Source organism: Hippichthys cyanospilos, chromosome 1, assembly GCF_059441005.1.
Source record: "Hippichthys cyanospilos isolate Australia breed blue-spotted pipefish chromosome 1, RoL_Hcya_1.0, whole genome shotgun sequence".
Lineage (NCBI taxonomy): Eukaryota > Metazoa > Chordata > Actinopteri > Syngnathiformes > Syngnathidae > Hippichthys > Hippichthys cyanospilos.
In genome coordinates, this window is record NC_142369.1 from 1227518 (window position 1) to 1250135 (window position 22618).

General features: G+C 42.8%; 1 protein-coding gene across 37 annotated transcripts in view; it reads left to right on the forward strand.

The window, feature by feature from the left end:
• Positions 1-22618, forward strand: part of ptprda (protein tyrosine phosphatase receptor type Da) — a 292760-nt gene that overhangs the window by 224815 nt on the left and 45327 nt on the right. For 18 of the 37 annotated variants that reach the window (XM_088424682.1, XM_088424666.1, XM_088424683.1 and 15 more), the window contains 5 exons: positions 12810-12998; positions 15081-15089; positions 16478-16495; positions 19631-19741; positions 21138-21149. In XM_088424682.1, the coding sequence (XP_088280808.1) occupies positions 12810-12998; positions 15081-15089; positions 16478-16495; positions 19631-19741; positions 21138-21149 (339 nt within the window). The remainder of the gene's footprint in view (positions 1-12809; positions 12999-15080; positions 15090-16477; positions 16496-19630; positions 19742-21137; positions 21150-22618) is intronic. The other 19 variants (XM_088424671.1, XM_088424673.1, XM_088424674.1 and 16 more) reach the window with 5 other exon arrangements.

The window sequence follows — 22618 nt, forward strand, 5'->3', positions numbered from 1 at the left end:
CATGATCGCAATCGTAATATTATTCAAAGTAACGTAATTTCATCATTTTAATAACACGCACCATGTGTTATAATTGGGCAGCCATGAAAGATGTCAGCACTAAAGTCAGGGGTGGACGTACGATCGCGTTGATGTAAAATTCACCCAAATTGAAGTACAAAAGGGGGTCGGACTTGCACTCGGGGAAACACGGTATTTGCAAATACCTTTGAACCGATTTCACGTTTGAAAGCACTGGCAAATATGTTTTGAATGAGTTTGCCGGTCAACAACGACGGCGCCACGCTTCCGTGGTCTCACCCGTATGGTTTTCATCGTTACAATGTCTACCTTTAAGTACTGCAAAGTCCTGTTAACACCCCGTGTGAGTCTCGAGCGGTTGAGTCCCAATACTTTTGTCCATGTCGTGAAATCGTATTCATGAAAAAGCCGGATCTGATATATTCTCAAGAGCTTGGTGAAATAACGCCTTTGCCCTGCCCGGGAAATTTGTAAAGGTCAGCCATTTTGTTTGTATGCGCGACCTGACGGGTGAACGCTCTCCAAAGTGAAGCCTGCTCCATTTGCTGCCGCAATTACACAAGGCGTCAAATGAGCGAGCCGCGTCCGCGTCAATCCTCCCGCCGGCCGCCGCGGCCCGGCGTCTTATCGCAACAAAAGGCCGATTGGGAGAGCGAGGCGGCACGTCCGCGTCGCGCAATCTTTTGCACATTCCGCGCGAACAAATATAACACGCTGAAGCTACTCCTGCCGCCTACTAGCATTAGCATCTTTATTGCCATTTCCATTTTGCTATCATTGTAGAACAGGCGTGAGCGACAAGTGGAAAATTCCGGCGCGGCTTCTGTGCGCATAATGCCGTACCTTTTGGATTAAAAAACACACGACATATCTTGAGCTAACAGCAACATTGAAAGCGCTCGGGACGCACGGCAGCGACGGTTCTCAAACGGGCGTACGTAAAAGCACTTCGGAGGTGACGTGTGACATTTTAACGGACGTGACTTCTTTTTAACCCGTATGCGGTATTTTGACCGTTTTGGGTCATTTTCTTCCACGTCGTTCTGGTTGTATTTCAGCCAAGGGATTGCAGGCTCCTGGTCATGTTATAACTAAGCGGTCGTGCCATGTTGAACTTTGACACGTTGTCACCATCTGGGTGAAATTTCAGCTCCCTAGTTGTCTTCTTTCAGTGATTTCCCTTTGATGTCAATATCAAAGGATTTGAGAAAATGCTGGTTAAGGCTAAATGACTTACTGACTAAATTTGGCAAAACTTTAGCCGCCTAGCGACTTGCATGCTTGTGAAGGAATAAAACTACACTATGCGGATTTTTGTCGCGGCTGTTTTTGTTTAAATAAACAAAGCTTTTTTTTTTTTTTACACACAGAGAGGAGAATAATTTGTGTTTAATTTGCTGTGGTTACATGTCGACAAGGCCAAAGAGCAAATGAATTGGAAGGTGAAGCCATTTATTGCTACAATGTGTTATCGTGATTTATTTAAAAACGGCGTTTTTTCTGGTAAGTGTCATACGAACTTGCTTTCTCATTTGGGGGTCAATTTGGGGCAGGCGACGATGTGATACCATGTCATACCATAACCCTAACCCTAAGTTAAATAAATCAAACCTTCAAACTAAACTTTTTGAGATAGAAGAGCAAAAAAAAAAAAAAACGATGACGAGAATGTGAAAAATAAACACGTAAAAAGAAGGGTGTATATTTTCCTAGCAACTAAACGAAAAAGCAAAAATGCAAACATCCCCCGGGGTCGGAACTTAGCTAGCTGCGGTTCCGGCGGAATGATGTGCGCATTGGGCTGTTGGAGTTCATGATTCAGGCATGATTAAGGATTTATATTGCATCCTCATACCCCCATTATGCTGTCAACAGTCATTTCCTGCCTGCGCTCACGCACACACACACACACACACACACACACAAATAGCAACAAACTTGCGTTGCCGTGTACAAGTCGACAGTGAAAGCGGAAAATGAGAAGGCGCTCTCCTGTGACGGAAAAACAGAAAGCATCAATTCCATTTTGCCTGCGAGGGGGGGCAAGGGGGGGGGGGGGGGGGGGGGGGCTTTAAAAAAAAAAGCTCCGAGTAGATCATTCTGCGTACAATGGTCGGAGCGGCTACATGAGCGGCGATTCTTCTCAGACAAAGAGCGCTCTTTTGTCACTATTTACCAAGCGGGAACAGCAAAGGCGGCCTCATTTGGATGGCGGGAACACTTCGCAAGATGGAGCGCCTTGTCCGGGAAGGTGCCTCCGCACGTCAGATGACCCAAAACGCTAAGATTCGCAGATTATTTTTATAAAGGATACGGAGGATCCATACATACAAGTGAATATGATTCGGCAGCTCAAAAATGCGACTTCAAACTACTTAAAAAGAAAAACAAGTCAAATAAATCCAATGAAATGTAAAAGTTCGGCAACATGAAAAAAAAGGAAAATGCATTTTATTGTTTTATTGATTAAAAATGTATTGATGAAAAATAGTGGATCAAGTAAAACTAAAACACACACGCAAAAAAAAAATTCTGACGACATAAAAATAAAGAGGGAGTACTAAAGGAATCAAAAATTGAATTAAATCAAATGATCAACAGAATGGAAAACTTTTAAAACTTCGCGCAACATAAGAAAAATAGAATAAAAAAATAGTAGAAAAAATGTCAACTTAAATAAAGTCAAAGTAAAACCAACCCAAAATAGTACAAAAGAAAAAAATGAAACAAAAATAAAAAACAGAAGTCACAAATAAATGAACATTTATACTTGAACCTAAACATACCCCCAAACAAGAGGAAGTCAAACAATTTAAATGACTATGAAATTACATGATCAAAAGAAAGGAATAGAAAGGAATAGTATTAAAAAGGCAGTAAAAAAAGCAACATTGATTTAAACACTAACTAAAAATAGGAGGAGCAATGAGCAAGACAACAAAAAAGACAAAATAATCACAAACTCAAATAAAAATTTCACTGAAAAAAAACTAGGCAACATTGGTAAACTTTTTTTTAATTTGAAACAAATCAAAACCTATAAAAGAGCAATTGAAACAAATTTTAAAAGATACTTTTAAAAAAAACAAACAAAATGCACAATTTAATCATGAGGGTAGTTTAAAAGATGGAGAGCTGCTGTCTTTGTGTAAATTGATCTGCTTGTTGGGTAAAACCAGGAAAAAAACAAAACCCTCTTTGAATATTACATGATAAATCAAGGTGGGCCAATCAGTTTTCTGGAAGCTCCGGCGAGTGATTTAAGACCAAACGTCCACTGGCGAAATTGATGTCAGACATGTCAGTCGCTGGGAATGGGCGGGGCTTCCAAACATCAAGTCGGCCCTACAACGTGCTTGTTTCGTGACTGACCCAGAAAACACATTCATTCACAAGGAAATTATCCAGAGGAAAATGCACGGGATTCCAGCTGATGTTTTTATATGTTTTGTTTTCATATTCAGGACATCATCTTTTCTTTCCAGCTGAGAAAGTTCTCGTCTAAAATATCTGCCGATGTTATCCTAGATTATTAAAACTAACGAAATGGAAAAGGACAATTTTTGGCAGAAAAAAAATACAAATGACCAATGGCTTAGCCAATTAATTCCAAACAGTATGACAAAGCGCCATTTGTTTCTTCACAATGCAGGGTGCATCCCCCCCCCGAAAAAAAAAACAAACACAGTTGCAAATAGGTGACGAGAGCATAAAAGTTCATTCTGTACCTCCCCGAAAAACTGCAACCAAATCCTGTGCGGTGCGACTAACTGAAAAATTTGGTAGCACCGGTGCTAATAATGCAAAAGTTAGTGTAGATACAACTCCCTTGCTCAGCATGAAAATATATTTCTGCATGATACCAATGTTTCGGACTTGAAATATACACCCCCCCCCCCGTCTGGGTCACGGCACCTCGGAACGCCTTCCTCTGCCGCTAAAAACAAAAACAAAGATTCCTAGAATAAACTTAAAAAAATGCAATCACTAAACTAAACTAAAACGAACTAACTGTTCAAAGAATTTGAATTCAAAAGTAAGCAAAGTCCCAAACTCTTCTAAGGCCGCATGGACTGAATAAAAACAACGATTCAACGTCACTTATAGCACTCGATTATGTGCCGATATTAGCCTTTCTCCGCTTAGCGTCCCTCTTCCCCACGCTAATCAACGTCACTATTTTTGATCGATTTCTTCGCTCCCCGGCCCGGATTGATTTCGGCTCGGCCAAGTGTGTGTTTTTTTAGCGGTTACGGCATCAAAAATTCAGCGCGGTTGTCACGCCGCCGCCAAGTGAGAAAACAGAAGCGGTGACTAAATAAACCGCCGCGAGGTAGGGATAGAAGCCAGCGCTGTTTGGTTACACGTGTTGTCCAGTCGGGAATCAGATTAAAGCGCTTCTGCGGCCCAAATGGGACCCCCGGGGGAGAAGCTCTGGGAAGATGCCGCTTAAGTAATCCAATAAGAGGGAAGAAAATGCTCAGCGCCACGCTCTAATAAAGCGCGCGCCGGCGTGTTGATTATTCAAGCTCGGGCCGCAGACGGGGGGAAAATACGCCGCTCGAGGTGTTCCGAAACGCCGGACGAAGCGCGAGCCCCGCGTTATCCGAGCGCTCGGAATCAACAAGTGCAAAAGTCGCTAATGAATATTGCCGCCAATGTGGCGCGGTTGGCTCGGCCAGCTAATTCCAATTTGCCGTAATCGAGTGTTAGGAGGAACGGGTCGGCTCTTAGCATAAGTGCTATTACGCCTCGCCGGCTTGGGGTCTTCTAAAAAGCTACTTTGCCAATGCGCTTTCTTTTTCGGCGGGGACTTGCTAACGCTCGCTTCGCTCTTACCTTAACGAGTAGGCTGAGTTCCGTGAGAATCTTCGAGTGGGGAAAGCGATGATAGGACGTGGACGCAAGTTCTTTCTGACCTTTATTAGGCCAAGGCGGCCATTTTACATTTGGTGCGCGCCACCAAGGGTATGAAAAGGGTATGAAAGCTTCTTGTTTTTTTTGTGTGTGTGTGTGTGTTTTAATTCTTTGATTACGTAGCTCCACAGCATAGTGGTGCAATATTTATGCTTTAGGCAGAAACAGTTAGTGCGTTCCACAATTTCAATGTTAATATTCAAATTCAAGTTCAGTCGTCTAGGTTAGACATATGTTTGAAAAATAAATGCTTTCGGTGGAGCTAACGTTGGCAGCTAGCCTACATCATTGTTAAAGTGTTTGCTAGCATGAGTTGTGTATGCTTCATCTCGATACACATTGACCACAACTATTTATAGACGATTATTAATAGCAATTGTACAGTGAAAATTAGCGTTAGCTTACCCTGTCATGTATGCTAGTTGCGACAGGGTTAGGGGTAGGGTTAGCTAACGATTCTTACCTCTTGATGTGGAAGTATCATCCCACAGCGAGAGAGCGCAATCCTCCGCGTGTTTTCTTTTCGCTAACTTCACATTACTATGGCCCCGCTCTAAATCGTTTGTCAAATGCTGGTCCTATTTCATGAAGGGGACAGCTTTTTAGGTGCCGCGCACAAAGTGCACCTAAAGATTATATATTTCCTGTCACTATCTACAGTAATTACATTACTTTTGTAATGCATTACTCCGAACACACTCTCTCTCTCTCTCTCTCTCTCTCTCTCTCTCTCTCTCTCTCTCTATATATATATATATATATATATATATATATATATATATATATATATATATATATATATATATATATATATATATATAAATATGTGTGTAATTTGATTCAGACTTTTTTAAATATATTTTGCGGTTCTTGTGTTCTTAAAATGCTACGACTCAACGCGCAGAATGAAGGCTACACGGCGAGACATAAATTCAAACGTAAGACTCCTTGCCATCTTTTGGGGTCACGGCTCAGGGCGACGTATCATCACGCAGAGACAAGCGCCTGCTCCATACAGATGGAGATGAAGGTTCTCATCCAAGACGACTGCAAGAAAACCTGCCGGCTGTGGACATTTTAATATTTGATCAGGCTAAAAAGCTTTCTTGGGGACCCGTCATTCATGCATGCTAGCTTCCTTCAAGAAAGAGCCCTAATGGAAAACAAGGTTACATGAGGCCTTTTAACTTCAGAAACAGCGATACTTCTATTTTTGGGATGCCCCACTTGGTAGTGACGATCCTAATGAAAAAAAAGATGTATATGTTGATTTGTAATAATATATCAATCATACATTTAGCAGCATTGGGCCAAAACCTCAATTTCAGACACATTTTAGTGGGTTTCATATTTTTTGAACAAATTATCAACCAAAAAAAAAAAAGATTGAAAATGGCGTCCTGTTTTTCATAGTACAGTGCTGATGGTTGCACAAGCATGCCCTTTAAAGCCTTAAAGTACGTTTGAACTTATTTGCTAGTCTGTTCAAACGCATTCCGAGCATGAACATATTTAAATACATTAGATCATTTTTAAATGTGTTGCAACGTATGAGCAAATGCGCTCAAACGTATTTAAATATGTATGTTTGATAATATAACATATTGGTTGGACTATAAAGCGCCCCAAACTGGATTATACTTCCTGCCAAGGTACCTCAAATGTGAATTAGCTGTTAGCTAACTTTGGCACAATAACACGGGTTACACGCAAGCAAATGCGCTCAAACGTTTTAAAATATGTATGTTTGATAATATACCATATTGTTTGGACTATAAGGCGCACCAGACTGGTTATGTTTCCTGCCAAGGTACCTCAAATGTGAATTAGCTGTTAGCTAACTTTGGCACAATAACACGGGTTACACGCAAGCAAATGCGCTCGAACATATTTAAATATGTATGTTTGATAATATACCATATTGTTTGGACTATAAGGCCCACTAGACTAGATTATGTTTCCTGCCCAAGGAACTACGAATGTAAATTAGCTGTTAGCTAACGGGTTACAATCAATCCAATGCGCTTGAACATATTTAAATAAGTACGTTCGATAATATACCGAATTCTTTGGGCTATAAGGCGCACCTCACTGGATTATGTTTCATTCCCAAGGAATTACGAAAGAAAATTAGCTGTTAGCTAACGTTGGCACAATAACACGGGAATTGTACCAGGAGTTACCACTGCAATGTCCCTCCCATAAGTGTGCGCTACAATGGTCAATCTGTTAATAAAAGAGCTAATTGTGGCTTTTGGGGAAGAAGAAAACAATCTGAAACGAAAGACCGGCTGCGCGAAAAGCTCATTTGTGAGCTGTCAAACCGAGGAAAGGCCGACAATAAGAAGCTCTCGCAAGCACGCGGTGACGGAAAGCGGCGTTCCTTTTTCATTCTAGGTCAGCTAATGCATTTGCAAGCCATGAAACGAGGCAATTCCAAACCACGTCCTTGTTAGCACTGTGCTATGATTCACTTGATTAGCGCTCCGGCCCCCCCCGCCTACATTTCCCTATCTGCTTTTGGATTTTTGAGCGTGGCAAGCGCTTTGATCAGCGTCCCTCAACTTGGAAGTGATATGTTCGGAGGGGAAGGGGGGGAAATCGCTCGCCGCCGTCACACTCGGCGGGTAATGTTTTCTGGCCTGCTTTTCGCACCGGCTTAAATCGTATCGGGGGAGGGGCAGGGAGAATCAGATTGATTCCTAAACTGGGCGAGAATAACCTTCAGGGCGGATCAGGGCGCAAAGCGGTCTAAGAATGATAGAATCCATAATCCCGCATTCTTGGTCGCAATGAGTTTGCAAACAATGCGTCTCGTCGCACGCTTTTTTTCCAGCAAGTGACCTGTGACAGGGGGAGGGGAGGAGGGGGGGGGGTGTCCACTTAAATACTTGCTACAAATATATCTTTTCAAAAAACGCCTGCAGGGATTCTCTCTGAAGAGTAACCGCCGGCATGGAGTGAAACGTCTTGTTCCGTGTGGGGAAGAAAGAGGGTCACGCGCAATCCAATTCTTGTGCAGCAGCCACGGAACTAAAGTCACAATTTGACTTGCGGGGGTTTTTTTTTAATGGATTTACTTGGAAAAGGGAGCGAGACTTGCGAAAGCTTCAAATGCGGCGCCGTCAGCTAGAACACCTATGAAAAGCCGTCAACTTTTGGAACTTTCATTGCAGATTGACTATTTACACAGCGCTGTTCCCGATGAGACGCGCCGATTAGCGATGAGCTCAGCGAGTTGGCTAAATCGCAGAAAAGTTACTCTGAAGTAGCCTTCTCTGACTATTGCTTGCAAAATTCCGATTTCAAACACTGAGGCAAAAAGGTGGAATTCCTCCGTTTTAGACTGACTCAAACATACTTGCAAATTCGGTCAAAGTACTTGTAGGCTAAATGCTAATAACTTGCTATATTACAGCGCTTCTTAAATACGGAGCGGGCACATTTGTTTTTGTAATGTGAAGTGTAATGGCAATGAAGTGATTTTTTTTGTTAATTTTAAATTCAGGCACTTTTTTCTGTATTAGACTAAGCTGTAACTCATAAAAATGTTGTAAAAAGTATTTAACAGTTGTTGGAAGTTGATTTATATTGCATTTTTTCTTTTGTTATTGTTTGAAGGGATACACATAGAGGTAAATTTATACAATTTTTATTGACAATAATCACCATGTTGAATAGGGAGTGCAAAAATGTTTCTTTTTCGTTTGGCAAAATATAATTGAGAAGCACTGCTGTATCGGGTTTTTTACCATTTAGCAAACATGAAACAGGAATGGCGTGGCTTGAGCAAGCGGCGTTTTCATACACGGGAGTTTACCTCCGCGCTTTGCGTATGAGCGATCAATCGATATAATCTTCTAATGGCCCGGAGTTTATGTCCGGCGGCCTTCTGTCATCAGCGGGAATCTGCTCGCCGAGGTACTTTTGGAGCCAACGTCCCTTTCGCACTTGGCACCGTGCGTTCATGCGGCCCGATTGCCGCGCCGCCGGCTAATGTGTGCAAATTGTCATTGGGGGTCTTTTCATAGCGAGCGCCGGCGCTCAGCACTTTTATAGAAGGTGACTTCAGCATTTCTCTTTCCTTCCATCTCATTTAGCGTGCGGGGCCATTGTTGAATATACAGTACGGATGTGTAAAGCAGCAGCTGCCCTTGTCTTAGCCTGTCCTTGAGATTGCGGCGCTCAGCGAGCCGCGGCTACCGAGCCGAGGGGGGCGGGGTCGCCTTCCCCGTTAATTTCGGCTTTGACTAACAGCTTTTTTTTTTTTTTAATGTCGAGCTTATCAAGCTGCGCATTTGAAATGATAGCTACCAGCTCCCGATTTGGAGGCCCGGCCAATGGTGCGGTCCCATTCCATTTCGGTATCTTGGCCTCGTAGGGTTGGAAAATTTGACACGGCTTTGGGGACGCGCCTCGGCTAATCGCGCCGCACGCCAGCGAATGTGTTTAATTTCCCCTTCTGTATTTATCGTCGCCGTGGTAATTCACTTTGTGATGAAAACGCATCGCGTGCGCCGCCGCATTCCCGGGCTACGCGTCACTATTTTGCGGTCGTGGCGGCCGCCTCTAAATGACATTTTCAGAGCCGGGACCATCGCCATTTGTAGCACATCGTTGGCCCGCTTGGAGGCCTATCAACTTCCTTGCTGGAGGTAGAAATAAGGAACAATGAAAAGTGCGCACATGAGCGAATCGGCCCTCACACTTCATTTTCATGAGAAATCCTGGAAAGGACGGTCAAACTTTAACGCTATTTTCGGATCATATTTAATGACAGACTCTAGCTGTTACGATTCGTTCATATTTTATTTCGAAAATATCCGAACAGGAGCTTATACCGGACAGAACGCGTTCCGGAAATTTGAAAGAAATGACGGGGTGCTGACTCGAAAGCCGGCGGATGATTCAAAATGATCTGAAAGCTAGCGACACCACTCCACACTGATCATCGCTAGTTTTAATAGATTTTGAAAATGATCTGGTAGATCAGGGGTAGGGAACTCCGGTTTCTCGAGAGCCATATCCTGCCTGTTTTTGATGCGTCTCACATTCGACACACCTGACTGAAACGATTGTTATCGAGCTGATTATTTGAACCGGGTGTGAAAGGCAAGGGAGACATCAAAAATAGGCGGGATACGGTTCTCGAGGAACCGGAGTTCCCTACCTCTGCGGTAGGTCATCATGATCATTATTTGACAACACAGACAGCTGAGTGGCAGACTGGTAAGTACGTCTGCCTCCTTGTACAGAGGTCTTTGGTTCGCGTCCTGTGTAGCGTTTGCATGTTCTCCCCATGCCTGGGTTTTCTCTAGGAACTCCAGTTTCCTCGAAAGAGCCAAAACATGCTTGGTTGTATTGGACTTTCTCAATTATCCCTAGGTTTATTAATGAGTTTGTTTGTTTTGTTTTGTTTCTGTCTTTGTGTGGAAACACGTTCAGGGTGTTAATTGCTTGCCGCTCAAAGACTGTTGGGATAGGCTCCAGCAAGCCCATGATCCTTTGAGGATAAAAGCTCCCAGTAATGATTGGCTGGATCATTGACAACACACCGCTTCTGCCGGTGACGTAATGTGCAATGTGCAAACAAGTGTGGAGCCTGTGGAACATTACCTGCTAGAACAAATGGACCAAGTCAACAAACAAGTTGGCTTTCTGTCTTTAAAAATAGGTCAACTGAAAATGTCAATTTAGACTGCCGGGCCCCCCTTGCAGCTAAAACCAAGGGCCAGTCTTCAATGTTGATTGTATATCGGTGGTGGCCTTATGCCACTTATGCCTTCAGTGATGGCCTACTTAGTCAGACCCGAATAAATACTCCTCATAATCATCATTTATGACACTACGACTGGAGAAATCGTATCCAGAAGCTCACGTATGCATTACTGGTTCTGACTGGATAAAAAAACTACATTTTTTACACTTCCTACCCATCAAATGATCTTACAAACATTTTGCGATGTAATCCTTTGAATTTGGAGTAGTTTCTACTATGTCGGTTTTTACATCGGAGCAATGCTGCTTGCTGCTAGCTTCAGGTTATCAATCAAAATTGACACTTGCCTAACTGTAGCAGGAAGTAATTAAGTAAATAGCGAAGCAGACAGGTTTGATGCGGTCCACTGTGGTCTTCATGCAAAATCATGTTCGCAATACAGTAGTTCAGGCAGGGACACCAGAGTTTCTTGCTGAAAAGTTTGCGGTTCATTCTGAAGTCACTTCCTCATAAACACGTTTTTACTTCTCCAAGATTTATCCATTGCGCCGGCTCGGTATGCCAAGTACCCAAAAGCATTGTTGGAAGACGGCCATGATTGTCATTTGGCGGCGTGCAGGCGTGGATGGCGTCCCTGCGAAGCCTCGTTCCAAAGTGACGAAAACGCTTCTGAAAAAAGACGCCAATTAGCCGTTTCGCAGGAATGTAATGCGGCGCGGAAACAGAATAGTCGTTTGTAGAATCCGCCGCTCGTTACGACGGTACATTAACGGAAAAATTCGTGCCTTTGACTTTTTATTTTCAAAATTTTAGGATCGGGATCATATACTTGAAAGCCCAAACGCGTGTAGAAACTTGAGGATAAGCAGTAAAGCGTGTCCTTGGTTTACCTGGCAGCAAAAAGCCACCAGCCGTCGTCAAAAAGCGCTTGAATAGGACCGTCGGCGTCGCCGTGGTGCCTGACATTAAGAGACTAATTTGGCTTTTTTTTTTTCTTAAGAGGGAATTGGCTGTGTTTGCTGTCTTGTTTCTGGGCTGCACTCAAGTGAAAAGTGCTTTAGACAAGCTGCTCTAAAAAGATGTTGCTTTGTCTTTCCAATGAAAGTAAACATAGCCGCGTCTTACTAATCGCACTCAAACGAATGCTTTGTGGAAATACGTTACACAGGCTCGAACGGTAAACCTTCCGGAGTTGTGAGAAAAAAAAAAGCAACCGCGAAAGGACATCTATGGAAGAAGTTTATGGGAATCATACCAAGACTTTGCCTTTGGGTCTTTGGGATTCCAAATGGAGACCTGCAAGCGGACCGCAGAAGAAAGCGGACAACTCCCGACAGAACTCCCATGGGTTTGACTACATGGTGTAACAATATGTACCGTCAGTGCCGTGTGATGGAACGGAATTTGGACGGACATTTTTCTCCCTGGATTTTGGTCTACGAGACGATTTTGCCGGCTGAAACAGCACATTTGTGTCAGCGTGGTTTGTTAACATGAGATCAGTAAGAACGGCAGACCAGTTACGTCTAACACGTGTACACTAATGCCTTGGGTGTATTTTTTTTTTAACTAAGATTCTCAAATTACTCCAGGACTCTTTTCACCTACAAGTAAAATTCTTGATATTCTCCTGAGACGTAGCATTTTCCTTTTTGTCCACTCATAGTCCAGAAAATACGATAATCTATGTACCGTATTTTCCGCACTATAAGGCGCAACTAAAAGTCTTTCATTTTTTTTTAAAGCTGACGCTGTGCCTTATAATCCAGTGTGCCTTATATACGATTTTTAAACCTGGCCATTCGTTGACGGTGCGCCTTATTATCTGGCGCGCCTTATAGTGCGGAAAATACGGTATAGCTTCCCAAACCTACGACATGTCATTTGAAAAGCAAAATATTCTCTAACTTAGTCAGCTTGAATGAGTCAAAAGATATAGACCAAAAAGCAAGGACACAAATGAATCGACTGGGCCTCATGGAGAATTTGACAAAAACACGCCAAAAAATAAAAGATAAAACACAAATTGTCTCTTTTTTTTTGGCATGCGCACGGTCAATGGTCTGCCTTTTAAGGGACTGAATAGGAAGAGAAAAAGCCAAATCCTGCCCAGATATTAGCGGCAAGACGTGTCTTGTTTGTGTCTCCCCAGAGGACCAGCTGCCCCCCGGTTTCCCCACCATCGACATGGGCCCGCAGCTCAAAGTGGTGGAACGAACTCGAACCGCCACCATGCTCTGTGCCGCCAGCGGCAACCCGGACCCCGACATCTCCTGGTTTAAAGACTTTCTCCCCGTCAATACCACCAACAACAACGGACGCATTAAACAGCTCAGATCAGGTCAGTTTCCTCATCAATGTCCTTTTTGTTTTCCGTGTCCCCCTTAATACTTAACTTCCCATTCGACTTCATTCTTTTGTTGTTGTTGTTGTTGTAGGTGGTACTATCCACTATTTGCTGTTCTGTTCTGAGCGTACCTCAGTGTGCTCCACTTTGTATCAGGCTGTTGGGATTTGTCTCCCCTCATGCGTTGGCTTTGTCCAAATTTGGGATTTTCCTTTTTTGGTACAATGTGTTTGTTTTCTTTTTGTGAGTCCATTCTCTTTTGATTTTGAGTTGAAATTTAGGACGTTGCAATCTCTCTTTTTTTTTTGTCTGTGATATATGGACCTTTATTGGGAATCATATTTGAAGAATAACGGTCTATATAGCAGCTTTGTTTTGTGTGTTTGTTTTATTTTGGACATAATCTACACTCTCAGAAAAAAAAAAACATCTTTAGGGGTACAGCAGCTTGTCACTGGGATGCTATCTTCACCTGGCTGACACCCTTGGAAATATATGGCGACCCTTTCGGCCTTTGGAAATTTGCACCAGGAATCTGATGAGTAACTCTTTGGAAGGACTTTGGCAAGCATTGATTCCCGCTCTACCTTTTGTAGCTCTCGAGGTCTGTCTACTTAAGCGTGGCAGGCTTGTCCAAACTCTGTCCTCGAGGGCCGGTATCCTGCATGTTTTCCAGGTTTTTTTTCCCAGACACAAATGATCAGGATCGCTATCGGGCTTCTGCTGAGCTTGCTGATGAGGTGATGATTTGAATCAGGGAAAGAAACCTGGAAAACATGCAGGAAGTGCCCGGTTTAGGGAGCACTTACTTTTTACCTGCTTAGCTAACAGTTTATTTATTTGAAAGTAAGTGTTTAGATCACGGGTGCCAAGTAGATCACGAGCTACCAGTCGTTCGCGGAGGGAGTGTCGGTCGTAGATGAAGTATATTTTGAAATACATTGAAGGAGCTGGTAAATGGTAAACGGACTTTGACTTATATAGCGCTTTTCTGCCTTGGGTACTCAAAGCGCTTGACACTAACTAGTCATTTAGCTACTGATGACGCAGCATCGGGAGCAACTGGGGGTTCGGTGTCTTGCTCAAGGACACTTGGGCGTGGTCTTGACGGTCGGGGGATCGAACCCACGGCCTCTCAGCTGGGAGACGACCGCTCTGCCGCCGAGCCATGCCGCTCCCTGGTGGTAGTTTGGATTTTGCAATTTTCGCTCGCTCGCTGAAAAATTGGGGGCAACCCCCGCTTTGGATGCTCTTTGACCCTCTACGGCGGGGGTGTCCAAACTCTGTCCTCGAGGGTTGCTATCCCGCATGTTTTCCAGGTTTCTTTCCCCTCCGCAGCTGATCCCAGCGGTCAGGGTGGTTATCGGGCTTCTGCTGAGCTTGCTGATGAGATGATCATTTAAATCAGTTGCGTCAGGGCAAGTCCGGGCTGGCTTCCCTGCTCAAGCCGCAGCCCCCGTGACCCGACCCTGGACAAAGCTAGCTAATGGATGGACGCGTCAGGAAAATAAACCTGAAAAACATGCAGGGTATCGGAGGACCCGGAGGACACGTCTGCTCTATGGTAACCCGAGTTGGCCGGCCAAATCAACTTCCTTTGCTTAACTAATTTGTCCAACCCCATCTTCCGCTTTTCTACCAAGCCAGCCTAAGAGCTGCATTCCGATCAATTATTTCCTGTACCCCCGTTTACAGATCCGTTCACTTACCGTGGTCCCCCTACCCCTTCAAAGCCATCGAGTTCTTACGATATCCATTCCTACCCAATGTGTCGACAACTCTGGTGTATACCAGTACTTCAACGACATGCGGTACCCCTATTTCTGACAGTGTCCCGAACCCCGAAACAACTTGCGTTCTGCAGCTTTAATGTGCCGGCATCTGGCAACGTGTGTTTGACCACCTTGTCCTTTTTGTTTCCAAGACGACTTTCTAACCCCACGCCATGATGATGATGATGATGATGATGATGATAGCATTTAACCACGCCTTTTGTTAACCAACAATTTAAGAATATAATCCTATTCTTACACTTATGTCTTTCTTCTCTCTATATGTGTTTTTTTTAATCTACAGAATCCTTTGGTAAGTGATTAGCTCTAAAGCGCACATCACCCCCCACTAATTCTCATGTCTCCAAAAACTATTAAAATGCATGGCATGCATTTTACTAACAGATGACTTTAGGCTTACGACCTTTACTAGTACGTTTACTACACTTCCCTCACAAACACGGCGCTCACTTCACTTTAGGGGTGCAACGGTTCGAAAAAACTCTAGGTTCCGATGGGATGGCGGCTTTGGGTCATAGATTGTATCGGTTTCTATCAAGAAAGCTAAAAGCGGCCGTCAGACTTGAATCCCTCTCAGCTAGCTGCTAACTTTGGTGACCTGTGTTTTGTCATGCAGTGACGGCGTAATTAGCTAGCGGTTTCTTAGCATCCTTAGATAGTGATTTACGGGTGGCGGTTCTCGTCAAACTTTGTTCGGTAAAATAAAAAAGACTTTTATCTCACTGCATTGTTGCGATTAATCACAATTTAAAGTTGTGATTAGCCTAGTAATGCTTTTGCGTTGGTATCAATGGATTGTTTGATAAGCTTTTACTTTTAAATCCTTTTTTTTCTATGCATAATTTAAGACACCCAATCATTACCTTTGCATAAACGCACACTTTTTTAAAAAAATAACGTATTTTTCATATTAGAAGGCGCAAATAAAAGCTGTTAAAAATTGACATCGCGCTCTACAATCTGGCGCCGCTTCAGTCTATACCGAGTCCTAAAATATGTTTTTTGCGCAACTGCGGCGAGTCCGCCGCTTGACCGACCGTCGCACCGTTTTCTTTTGACTCTGGAACGTAAGGGAAGGAACACAGAGTGTGTAAACAGAACCTTAGACAATATGTATAGTACGTACACCGGGAGCGCTAAACCTCAGAACACCGCGGACGTAGCAAAGAAGCGTTCAGGGAATATTACGTACGTTTCCTTATATTACCCGCCGTATATTTGAGCAGGTTGTGTCAGGGTTACATATGCAAACGTGCGCTTTATGATTGGGAATATACGTCAAGCGGTCGGCAAAGCGCGCACAGACCCCGCGGGGCCCCAAGACGATCCGTTGCACCGCCACTTCCCGCGCGGGCTGACACTTTCCTTTTTGGGTAACGGCAAAAAGCGGAAAGACGCGAAGGGAGACGTTCGGCGAGCACACCGGAGAGTTTTTCCCTTCACCAGACGGTCTTGGGAAGCCACTGTGATTTTCTCGATGCCGACTCCTGCACAGAACGTTCTTCCTCTCTCTCTCTCTTTCTCTGTCCTGTCTCTCTCTCACCTCCAGTATCTTCTATTTACTGTTGAAATTTTCGTCTTCCAAACCCCGCCCCCACTCCCTCCCCCTCCCGCCAATATCTACACACGTACTAATGCTTCTTCTTTCTAATCTTATTTGCATTCATATTATCCACCCAGGTGGTACGCCAATAAGAGGTAAGCGTGCTGAACTGACGCCCGCAGAATGAAAACCGCAAAATCCAAAGTTCATTCTTGCCGTCACCGCCATCCGTTCGCTCAATCGCTGCCACTCCCCACGTTTGTCCTGTTTCGCAGTGTCCACGGCATCCCCACCCCTGAGTTGTCCCATTCCGTTGACTCCATTCCATCCATTCCTGTCCGGCTTTCATCAGCCCACCCGTGATATGCTTAAGCGCCCTCCCGGCTCCGACGACAATGAAAAAGCATATCCAATGACAATTATTTTTTTTCTCAAACTCTCTCCATTTTTCTTTGCCATATAGCAAATCATGCGTCCCTCTTTTTGTCCAACTAAAACAACCAAGCATTTTTTCCCCCCCCTTAGCTGTTCTTGCTGTGGAGTCAACGTCCCCCCTCCTCCCCCGAAAAATCAATTTTTAATTTTTTTTTCCTCATTTCTTCTACTCGCTCTCCTCTCCTGTACCTCTACAAAAAAGCCCAAACAACCACTTTTTTGATAAAGTTTCTCCGGTGCTTTTTTACCTCTTTCACACCTATTTTTCTGACTTTTCTTGCCTCTTTGGAGCTTTTGACTTTTTTTTGTATTTTTTTTGTCTTCAGGCTTTGGGAAAAACTGTAGAGTCGGATGGAGGGAAGCGGATGCATTGGCTCAATTTTTGGCCATGTTGACCCGGGGAGCCGCAGCAGTTTGTTTTTGTCTGGTCGATATGACACCACACTGCTGATCCCATGGTGGATTTTTATGGGTGTCTTTTGAAGCTCCTAAACCAAAACAGCAGTGCTTGGTTCTTGTGGCTCGGGGGCCCGCATTTTGAATTTTGTCCTCTAATACACTTGTATTTTATTTTTCAGCTAAGGGTTGTCGCAAGGTTGTAAGTTGCGCTGACATACATTTCTTGCCAAGATTTGCATGTCAACAAAAAACAAAACAAAAACAACTTTTGTTCCAGAGGGTTATGTGTTGGATTTGCCTTGCATTCTCCTGCAATTGCACTTTTTCCCCACGTGAGCAGCAATTTGATTTTGATTTTTTTTCCATTTTTGCATAATGCTGCCTTTTTTTTCCCCCAAATAAACGAAAGGACGACAAAAAAAAAAAGACGGTACAGATGGATTTGTGATTGAATATGCTCAGAAAAATTCATTCCGAAAATTTCTTTCTTTCGATTGTCCGTTCTTGTTCCGCTGCTTTCTTTGACTGTAAACCTCTTTTGTTTGATCCATGTCTCCCTAAGCAGAACCGCTCATCCCCCATATTGAGCGGTCGAGTTACATGTTGTTACGCCGGGCCTTGGCCTCGACAAAAGCCGCTATTCGCATTGGCGATAGGATGAGAGAAATTTGTGTACTTTTTGACATTTCTTCAACGATCGCGTCAACCTCCAAAGTCAAAAGCGGCCTTTTTCAAATGGAAGTCACTTCAGCGCAGATAAAAGTTTGAACAGGTTTTCTGAAAGCATCAGAAAATCCATTTGAATGTTTTTTTTTTAATGCAACGGGAACACTGCATTGCTCTTTTCAAATAGAGTAAATTCATTGGAAGGCGAAGCAACGTTTCCCTAATTGTGTTAGGGTGGCTCCTGTGCAAAACATTTGATGCTTTTATTGTGTTAAGTTTCATGTGGATGCCCGTTGTCGATAGTCGCACATTTTTCTGGCAGACGAGCCATAAATCAAACGATAATAGACAATCAAGCTTCTGAAAGTGTTATATGCTGAGAGGTCTGAATTCAAAAGTAGTCCCGAGGTTTATTAAATCAGACATCAGTCTCTTTTATTTATTTTATTTTTTAATCCAAAAATGTTCTGCGCTTGTTAGGCAGTAAATAATTTTACGTTTGCATCAGTGAAAAATGGGTGACGACCACTGTTCAACAGAGAAGAATATTTTGAAAAAACGGAACTCGAAGTTGCCTGATTTGCCATGGCCTTATTGTTATTGTTATTAGAGATTGAGGAGTACTGATACCAAGTATTGGTATCAGGCTGATACCGTTCCCTATTTCAAAGTTGTTTTTAGAGATCGACGAGTACTGATACCAAATATTGGTATCAGGCTGATACCTTTCCCCATTTCAAAGTATTGGTACAACCGATGGCAGCCGGTACGAGTATCGGTTGCTCAGTTGAAGCAGTTTTACGATTATCAAGTAGAAATTACACGTTAGAATAATACATTTTGTTAATGCTATATTGTAGTATTCATAATAGTAGTCCTGCTACATGTCATCAAAATAGTCATCTTAGTGAAGCGGGACAGCGCCATCACTTATTTTTCAACGCTCTTGTTTCCAGTGCAAAGATTAAACTAGGGACTCTTTGTAGTTTTTATTATTAGAGTGCTACAGAAAATATTGTCAGGGCGGCAACAAAAAAAATGATTGAATAACCTCACAAGACTTCCAGGAAACTCGACAAACACAATAACGTGCGATATTGCCAAGGACAAACTGCTTTATTCGGGGCATAGTCTACACGTAGCCGGGGTCCTTGCTAACGGGTGGTAAATGTCTCCAGTGTATTCTATCCGTGCCTTTTTTTTCACTAAAAAAGAAGTTGAAATTTTCCCGATTCTTCGGATTCGCGTTTGCACGCAGTGATCATCAACCCGAGATTTACATCATCATACACAAAAGACGCAGATGACGTTAAAAGACGGAACTACTGCCACCTAGTGGCTTGGCAAGCTTATAAATGAATAAAACTGCACTACGCGGATTTTTGTAAGAGCAATTATTTTTGATAAACAAAGCTTTATGGACGGAATTTTTTTCCACGCAAAAACGGGATCGTAATCCGGGTTTAAATCGCCCCGGTTACGTGTAGACAAGGCCTGGAAGAAAATAAGCTTTTGCGTCACGTTTGAGCGGCCATTTTGAATGGATCGGCGTCGGACTTTGGAGGTTGCGCCGCGTACGTCTCCTCGACTCTTGCATGACGAGAACTCGCAGCTGCCGGGCCGGAGGCCAACTCCGGTCTCGCTTGGGCCTCGGCCAGTGGATCAAACAAACGATTCAAGAAAAACGGAGTAATTCTTTCATATTTAGTTGTTAGGAATGCTTTAAAATGTGCTTTTTTTGCCGCGCGTTTTAATTGTCTTTTTGCTCCCTGTCTGTGATTTCCAAACAGGAGCGCTTCAGATTGAGCAAAGCGAAGAGTCGGACCAGGGAAAATATGAATGTGTGGCCACCAACAACGATGGGACGCGCTACTCTGCGCCCGCCAACCTTTATGTCCGAGGTAAGCTAACGGAGCTAAAAGTCCTTTGTTTAGAAAGCCTATGGAGGCCGCCACGTTCTAACTCTTGTGAGTATCTCATGAATTGCTTTTTATTTGGATTGCTTTCTAGACGTAGTTTTTTGCACTTTAACCCGCACTGATGTGTGAACCTAAATAATATCCAGACCACTCAGCTCCGCCTTTTCCAGTCCTTTCCGTGACCCGGCCCAGTTGACGAGGATTGCTTATTTTCGACTTATTTTGTCCTTTTTCTCCGTCCCTCGCCGTTGAGCAAATTTCCCGTTCCGCGGTTGGGCTCGTAAGGCGATTTCGTCGCATGACGGGCAATCCAAACCTATGTTAAATAGCTAATGCGTTTAGAACCCCAGGTAGAAATATCCAAATTGTAGGTACATATTAAAAATCGGTCCCAAAATAGTATACTAAGTGCTACGTATATATAATATACATCTATACAATCAGAAAACATCACAAATAAAAAATATAGAAAGGATTTATTTAGCTTTGAGTGGCGCTTGTTAGGCCCATATTCCCTAGTAAAGGCAGCCTAGGCTAGGCTAACTTAGTTTTTCTTGATTATCTCCAGCTTGGTGTCCATATAAATCATCTTCTTACTTCTCTCTTTAACATCACTAGCAATCTTAACCCTTTCAACTTTAAATTAAGCAGTAAAATGCAATATAAATACACTTTTGTAACCACTCGCGATGGAACAAAGCTTTACCGTTCAGCCATTTTGAAACGAGTGAGGCCCACCAATAGCAGACAGGTGTTGTAGTGACGCGTTGCATGGATGCAGTTAGACCGCAACTGAAAATGAATGCAATTACCTAAAAATACCTGAAGATGGAGACAAAACAACACAACTCCAGCCAACCACCTAGGGTCATGACAGTTGTTTTTGTCGCAAAGCTGGGAAAATACCGCAAAAAGGGATGAAAAAACTCAGTATTCCACATCGCAACATGAAAAAGCCAGGGACGCCGTAACACGGGGGTCCACTGTGTATAGATACATACACTGTGTAAACTGCTAGCTCAGTTAAAATTGATTTGACTGTAGTTGTTAGCCCTACATAAAGATGGATCTTTGATTTCCATCGCTGTCAATGGCACAGAACAAGACCATCTAATTACCTTTGTAATTTTTACTGATATATGTTGTTTTGGACTTGATTCTTTGCTGTTTAATATTAAAAGAATGTTAAACGTGAATGATATGAGCTTTTTTCAAGAAAGGTCTAGACGGCAAATTCCTTTGTGTAACCTGGACGCCTGTTTAACCTTTGTTTAACCTGGACGCTTGTTTACTCTCCCCCTTGTTTTTCTCCTTTATTCTTTGTGTTCATTTTCTTTTTGTACCTCCAAAAAAAAAAAAACCTCCGTCTCCCCTTCAGAGCTGCGAGAAGGTTGGTGTTTTCTTTTTCTATAAATACAGCAACGCGCACCGTCGATTCAGAAAAATGCTCAAGCGGTTTTGTTCCGATTGTTGGGATTGTCGCCCGGTGATGGCGACCGGTCCGCCCGGGACCAATTTTTGCATCTCATTTGCATGCCGTCAGTGTTCCTGCTTGGCCTCCAGAAAAGCCCTAAAACGTACCTTGAAGGGAACGAACAGAAGCTCGACGTCAATAAGGAACGCGTACTTGATCGTAATTGGCACTAAACGCCAGCGCTGAGCTGCGAACGCCAACTTGCCCCCGAGACGTGGAAGGGAGGCTCCTTGAAAGAATGGCGGCCCTCACAAATGGAATGATATTCAAATGAGAGGGATAATATAACCTCTGCGGGGACTCAAATTGGATATGAATTAAATCCGGAGTATTTAATAATAAACGAGGAAGACGGAGCTGCCATTCGGGCGAGCGAGAAAGTTGGGAGTGGAGATGAACATTTGCACAGGATGAGCAGCAACACTGTTTGCATTTCTGTTCATAATCACTGTATATTGTATTTATTTACGTTTGGGTGTTTTTGTCTATAGTTTAGCCTGCTGTTGTCTTTTCTTCCGTGTCGTTTTGTCCTGAGTTGCATTTTTCGACAATGAATAAATGTGTGAATGCATCGGTAACTTTTTCATTTGTGTCCTCTGTTGTGGACATCGGTTTTGTCTCTTTTTCTTTTGGCTCATCGGAGCTAACCAACTAAGTGCTGGTGTGCTCAGTAGAGGACATCTCATCGGCGTTGGTGCGATGTTATTAACTGTTTTTTGTCTTTTTGAGACAAAATGGACACAGATGCGGACACAAATGAATAAACTGGGTCTCAAATACATTTCAATGATTTGATCGTAACAAGACATTTCATTGAAAAAAATGGTAAAAAGTGTATACAGTAATCAAATAATGATTATGATTACTGTTTTTTGTATTACTATTCTTATATTAATATATTACCAATTACTTTCTTTAATATTGGATATTACTTATAACTCACTCCTCAAATTATACTGCGGTGTATTCTTATATATTTAACTATAGTAATAACAAACTATAGTAGATAACAAAGACTGAGTTTAGTGGCTCAATAAAAATGATTGTTTTTCACGTAATTTAGGCATTTATTGAATTGTAAACAAAAAGTATAGCACATTTCATGTAATGTAACTCAAAATGTATGATACAGGAGCGCATGTTATTTTTTGGTTGTCCCATTGTCTGAATTTATGTTTTTCAACATTATGTTCACCATTAATTATTCATGGTTGTATTCCACACAAGTATCTATCGCGTTTTTTTTTTTTTTTTAATTTATTATATCCTCGGCCACATAGCAAAATTGCCGTAAAAATGACCTGCACAGATGAAATATAATCGCAAGATATTTCAATGGTTTTAAAAAACAAAAACATGATATTTACAACATTTATTTATGTATT